General features: G+C 43.1%; 1 protein-coding gene across 1 annotated transcript in view; it reads left to right on the plus strand.

Moving 5' to 3' along the window:
* The window catches only part of aqr (aquarius intron-binding spliceosomal factor), a 44,912-nt gene extending 38,085 nt beyond the window's left edge, over window positions 1-6,827 (plus strand). Inside the window, exons 33-35 of the mRNA XM_079216306.1 lie at window positions 3,625-3,799; window positions 4,974-5,084; window positions 6,343-6,827. Coding sequence (XP_079072432.1) covers window positions 3,625-3,799; window positions 4,974-5,084; window positions 6,343-6,618 — 562 coding nt within the window. The 3' untranslated portion in view covers window positions 6,619-6,827. The remainder of the gene's footprint in view (window positions 1-3,624; window positions 3,800-4,973; window positions 5,085-6,342) is intronic.
* The last annotated feature ends 297 nt before the right edge of the window (window positions 6,828-7,124 follow it).

The following is a 7,124-nucleotide window of genomic DNA, read 5'->3' on the forward strand; positions in this document are numbered from 1 at the left end:
AAAGACTAACACTGGCTGTCCTGAAGTATGCATGATCTTAATTTGAGGCAGGGAGGATAAAGTGTGCTTCAGGACAGGAGCATGTCCGTGGAGCTGACTGTACTTTTTGTTCTGCTTAAGAGAAGCCATTGTGCTCTGATGATTGGGGTGAGACTATCAAACAAAGAGCTTTGCTCTGATCAAAGGCATACCATATAACAGTCATTAAGAGGCATGATGGTTCACCAAACTGCAGTGGTAGATTTTATGTTCTTTTTTTTGTTCCATGTCCCATTGCTATCCCCTCAACTACACTACCATGCTGGCTTCTCTTCTTAGTCTTCCGCTCAGTCTCCTTATCTCTGTGCTCCCTCTTCTCTTCACTCCCACCTCCTTCCTCATTTCACTGAATTGATTTGTAGTGAAATGGACTTTGGGTCCTCGGCTGCCATGACATCCTGATGAGCTCTTCACACCTAATACGCTCCATGTTTTAATAAAATTAAACTAAACTCTTCCACAGTACTTCTGCCTGCCATGCTGGCCTCTGGTGCCATTCCCACAACAGCTACTGTACATCACAGCCACTCACAGCTTTATCACAGCTGTACTGCCTCTGCATTCACCCACCCTCACATTGGACAATCTGCAAATTGGAAACCCTGTGTGAATAATAAGCCATTCTCTTTGTAGCTAAATACATACACACTCTCTCTCACACACTCCCTTTTACCCAGCAGAGCAAACGCTTAAAAGCTCTATTTTGTTCTTTCCTCATCTCACAGATAAAGCAATGAATCGATGTAGTTGGGAATGAGAAGTGCAGCGGGCCACAGAGAGTGGTAGTTTATCTTGCTGGCAGTGACTGCGCTCCTCTCGGTATCATTCATTTGATCTTGTCTTACACTGGATATTGCACCTAGCCTTATACACATTCTCAGCCGACGCAACGTAGGGAGGTTGTCAAAGGTTGTCCCTTTAACAATGTGCTACAACTCTAGCTATCAGTGTGAAAGGGTATACAAGAGTTTTTATTCCCCTGGATAAGTAAGGACGTTGAACTTCAAGGGCCTGAAAACCTAGTTTTTTTTTCTTGCCACGAGTGATGAGGTCATAGAAATCGAATAAGAATAGAACAGACTGTTTGCCTAAGTCATTTAACTAGTGTCACAAAAAAATGCAGATTGCTGTAAAGTGTTTTCCACTCACTGGTTTTGAAACCTCTGTTCAAGCCTACCATCCACATTAAGTCGCCGTTTTCCTTGTAAATGGTCACGTAGCAATTCCTTTCTAGCAGCAAGGCAATGGACAAAAAAGACCCTCTCCATGCTTCGTAATACTCCACTGCTCTTTTTGTTGTTTCTGTAAAACCTCACCACAGTGAATTGCCGAATATCAGTTTATACGGTTAGTTCGACCACTACAGCAGTTGCAATGGCATCAGTGCACATACAAATGGCAGTCGCTCTGACCATCCTGCTACATTGATTTGAATGTCCGTTCTATTTCTATGGATGAGTTGCATGAACTAGCAATTTTTTGTTTGAGTTGAAGCAGTTTATTTCATATGAATATTACACGTCAAAACCTGGAGCCTGCATCCACCACAATGCAACATACCACCCAAAGTTGTGGCGTTTGGGTGTGCTATGCCAGTAGCAGCTAATGTGGCTACAGGCTGCTAGCCTCAAGCAGAGTTGAAGAGCGGGCTACCGCAGTCTGGTAAGCCTTTTTGAGCCGCGGTACACTTTCTACAATAAAAAAATCCTGCGGCAAACCAACAACCAAAAAAGTTACAAAATGTCACATTGTAGCATAATACAGCATATATTTTAGTATTGCGCTTCCTACTGGCATGGAAGAGTATTTTATTACTCGGCCAGCCACTGTGTTGCGGCCTCAGACGCTCAACAATGGAAAATTTCGGCCGCTTGTATCCAAGACCTCGTTCTTGTGACCATAGGTGAGGGTTGGAACTTAGACCGACCAGTAAGGCGCTGCAAGACGGCCCGATGCAGCGCCTGTTTTACTGCTGCTAGGACCAATTAAGTGAAATTGGCCATTTCCCCCACGGCACACCTGACGATCTCTCACGGCACACTGGTTGAAAACCCTGATTTGAATGAAGGAATGTACAGGAGGAAGTTTGTACGGTAGGAATCTTACTGCATCTGTCCTCATGGCAATTTGCTGCCGTGACGACCACAGGGGACGCAGCTGACCATGTGACAAGCTGACCCTCGCTTTGATGGGAGAAGCATTCCTGCTAATACACACAGGCACTCTCACATGCAGGAGCGCACTCTTTGACAACTAAGCACAGATCTAGACACGTTCTGACACGTACACACATGTGAGAACACACACACACGCAAATGGTATTTGACCACTTTGCCATGTCACAGCACAGGTGGGCGTTTCTCAGTAGTGGCATGGCTTCATGATTGGCTCCTCTCTTTTAGAGCCCTTTACTCATTGTTTTATTTGGTTGTTGTAGTTTGTCTCTGTGGAAATGTTTTGCTTTCAAGCTTCATTTTGAAGCATGCTTGAAATTTGCAGTTGCTATTTGCTTGAAACATTACATAAACCAATCGGTCGCATACGTTAACTCGAACATAAACCCTGCAGAATGGTTTCCATAAGCCTTTTTTTCCTTTTACATATTCATGGAACTCATCACGCATATTGGAAAAAAATAATCCCCTTAATCTCAGGAAGTGCTCAGGTGGATTCTCAATTATATTCCCAATTTTTTGGCTACATTTCAACGTATGTATGTGTTGATGTGTGTTTGTAAGCGTGTGCATACAAACGTGGGTGTGTGCCAAATTCTTGTACATCAAACGAAAGACTGTTTCCACTACCACCACAGCTGCTTGAATACGCGAAACACTTCCCCCTCATATGCTCTGCCTCCTCTCTCCTGTGCTCTATAGATTTCTATAAACCAGTTTGCTTTTGTCTCAGATTTACAGGCCAGCTGGTCATATTTTGCTAAGCTCCATTATGTTGCCTATTCAAACACCTAAAACACACAATGGTTGCAAAGAGTACCATATAGGAGATTTATTTTATACATACAATTAGAACTTTTTTGTACACAAGACATTGTACTTTAAGCTTGGGCTGTCAAATGCAGTGTTTGACATGTTTTTAGTTGTTTAACTTGCGTATATAGGCATTTGGTGGTAATTCTCTAAAATAGGAACGGTAAACAACCTCTTTCGCCACTAGAGCAGGATTCTGCCATTCTCTGTGACATTACTCCCCTGTCTCTAATCTCTTAATTCTACTGGATGACAAGAAAAAATAACCTGTCCGTCCGCTCTTATACTCTGTACCTCTCCCTCTCTTTGTGTGTCTTGTTCATTCCTGCCTTTTGCCTTTCACTCATTTATTTTTCTCTTAGCTTCTCTGTCTCCCCTCACCTATTGCTGCTTATCCTCCACTTAAACCTCTCTCCTCCTACCCGGTACGGCTTTTTCCCTCCCTTTAGTCTTTATTCGATCCTTCCACTTTGATCCCTTTACTTCAGTTTTTGCTCCATATACATGATTTCTTCACACTTTCTTCCACTTCCCGTAGATTATTTTTTGCTTTTCTTCTGTCAAACCAATTTTAATTTTAATTTTTTTCACTCCACAGGGATGTGAGGCGTCTAGTGGTCGCCATGTCAAGAGCGAGACTGGGTCTGTACATCTTTGGACGGGTGTCGTTGTTCCAAAACTGCTTTGAGCTGACCCCTGTCTTCAGCCAGCTCACTGCCAGACTCATGCAGCTGCACATCAGGACACACGAGTACTACAGCCAGGAGCAGCCCGTACGTCGACGCACACGCATGCACACACCAGTATCTTAATGTTCAAATATTTTCACTCCATATCCATATTTGCCAACAACAACTTAACTTGCTTTTCCACATGTTCCACATGAATCCATTTCCACAAAACTGTTGCACTCTCCAGCATCTGCAGCGTCAATGCTGCAACGGCCCCCAGTCCAATCCTGCCTCTTTATTCTGAATGGCATCTTCTTTCCCTTTGGTCCCCATTGGCCCCGGCCTGTTAACAGCATTCTGCAGGGGCCATGTGCAAGCATGGATAAACGCAGCCTGACTATAATTAACCCCCAGAGGTCAGAAAGCCAAACCACTCTCCCAAATCCCGCCAGGCTCGCATGAAACGACTGTTGTCTGGTCACTGTGTGATGCTGACTGGCGTGTGTGGCAACATGGGTGTCTAAAATACCCCATAGCCCCTAACACTTCCTCTGAGTCTAGAGTGTTCATCACCATGGGGGACAGTTCTTTTGGGAACACACATGGGGCCCCTGCTTAGCCCATCTCTGGAGTTAGTAAACCCCTGCAGATGCAGATTAGAAGATTTCTGTCTGGCAACGCGACCAGAAGTAAAACGGGCTCCTCAATATTGCTGACTCTGAAGCAGTTCTAAAGATACAGGGTAGATGCCTGTTTTAATGCTCCATATGGATGTATACATATTTAAAGCACTGTTGGAGAGTATTAGACAGACTGTAAAACGTAGTGTCTAATCACACTCAATCACGTGGAAACACAATAATGCCGTGATGTTTTTACTGATAGTTTTACAGTACTGGGAGCATCACCCCTGTATTTAGGAGGTAACAGCCCATCAGATTGCATATTCTGCTCGCCTCACTACTCAGTTTAGGATGTAAAACTCTGTCTGCATACTAATATTGTCAAATTACAACTCTGCATCCTCAACTCCTTTTGATGGTGCATGAGCAGCAATCGCTTGAAGCAGCAAGTGAGACATTTTCTTTCAAATAACAAACAGATAACGGGCGGGTGGATTGTAATTTCCTTGCACATTTGCATCAGATAAATCTTTTTACCATGTGGAGCCTGCTAACAAGACAGATATACGTTCGTATTACCATTCCTTTCACATCACAGCCTGGATTCAAAATATTCTTTCTCTGACTGATCTGTTTTTGTTTCCTTCTCCCAGAGAGATGCTTCTGGACAGCCAGACCAAATTATCAAGAACATGCCAGAGATGACCAACCTGGTGTATAATATGTACATGCACATGATCCAGACATCCCAGAAGTACAAACAGGTAAACGTCTTTGATAAATACAATAATGAAGAGTGCCATCAAACAACATTTAAAACAGCCAGCATTGCAGTACCGTTGCTGTCTCATAGGTGTATCATAGAAGAGAGGCTGATATTACTAATTACAACTGGTACTTTTATAAGAGTAGAGTGTACACACACTACTAGCAAATATTGCTATTATACTTTAAGTCTTGTGACCTTAAGCACTGCTAAAAGTTGTCTGCGTCTCTCCCTGGTTGCTTTTTTAGTATCTTTAGTCTTTAATGCAAAACAGTAAATGGGTTAGATGTAAGAGAGCTGTTGTAGTGCATATGGATAATCAACAGGCCACAAGCCAAGCATATTATCAACAGAGCTCAGGTGAATTTTCCACATTTTATCCACTGTCACATATTGTCTCTTGTGCAATTTAAAAGCGGATTATTGCACGACTGCAAGAGAAAAGGTTAGGACTTGTTCAGACTGCCAGGTCAATTCCGATTTTTGCCGTATCCAGATTGATTGAAGAAAGTCTAGACCGCAGGAAATACAAAGCAATTTTTGTAAATCAGACCCAAACCACATTGCGAGGTAGTTTGAAATGCGATTCCAGTCTAATTCCTACAGATGGGTCTCAGTCCAGACATTCTGGCGGCACAAATCATAATTCAAAGTGTGGAAGTGCTGAGCAGAATCTATTCTGCAACTAGCAGAGCGCTATAGAGGACAGCAGATGAGAACAATAGTCCATGGAAAGACTCCAAAATAAATTGTCCGCTGGCACTTCCACTCTGCTTGCTCTTTTTGCTGCTTGCCCTTTGCAATGTGTACCAACCTCTTCGGTTGCCGAGTTTATCTGGTGCAACGTAGGACTTCTGCACTGCAACTTGACTGCAAGAGGTGTGATTGTTTCCAAGGTGAATGCTTCCTTGATAGAAAGCTCCACCACCAGCATAGCTTCATTGTTGCTGACGCCTAGATGGTTACCACAGCAACCTGTAGATAGGGTTGGTGATGTCACAACACACAAATCTTATCAAATGCAAATAACAGCGTGGACAATCTGCCTTTTTTTTTTAAAATCGGATTTGCCTGCAGTCTGAATCTAGCCTTGGAAAAAAAATACTTTGCTTTGATGGTATTCTACTCTGCCCTCAACATATACTATTTCCCAGGAGAATACAAGTATATTTCATATTTTAGTAATAGGATTAAATGACATCAAGGTGGGAATATTCTTCTACATGTTGAATGCTTTCCTTTCCATGGCTTCTTAGCAGCAACAGCAGACACTGGCCCTGCCTCCACAACAAACCAAGACTGATGCTGTGGTTGAGAAAGAGCCAGTGAGCTCTGAGGACCCACAGGAACCAACCCCCATGGAGCAGGAAACCCCAGAAGGGGAGTCAAACTCAAAGCCAAACTTGGAGGACACCAGCGAGAAGGAAGAAAAGGAAGATGCACTGGGCCATGCTAAGATGCCAGAGCATCCTGGCAGAGACAGCGATAGCGACGATGACGAGGTGGTCAGTGGAGCTGAGCAAAAGCCGTAGAGCATCCACATATGGGACTTTAATTAAGGGCCTCAGTTATTTAGGGAACCAAGTGGACTGTCCCCTTGGAAAGCTTAGTTGGGGAGTCAATGATTGTGAATTAGGTTTTTTTACAGAAAAAAGATTCTGGTGATAATAATTCCTTCATTTTTGTAAAACATAACATTTTGTAAACATCATTTCTTTTTTAATAAAATAAATGCAACTCCTTCATTGTCTGTAACATGTTTTTTTATATGTGCACCCACCAGAGCTTATACTACTCCTAAAGATGTTCTAATCACTCTCACACGCACAATCTGACAGACAAATACAGTGTATCATCAACATGTTTAAGCCTTGTTAAAATCTCTCTGTCATGATACTTCCATCCATTCATCTGCTGCCCTCCTCTGCTTTAAGCACAACTCAAATCTGATTGGCTCAGCCTATACCAGCTCCACAAGCTGCGACTAAGCTGCATTTGTAGGTCAGTCCCTTCACCCAAGGGCCAGTGTGCATGCTGG

The sequence above is a fragment of the Taurulus bubalis genome, assembly GCF_910589615.1.
Source record: "Taurulus bubalis genome assembly, chromosome: 1".
NCBI lineage: Eukaryota > Metazoa > Chordata > Actinopteri > Perciformes > Cottidae > Taurulus > Taurulus bubalis.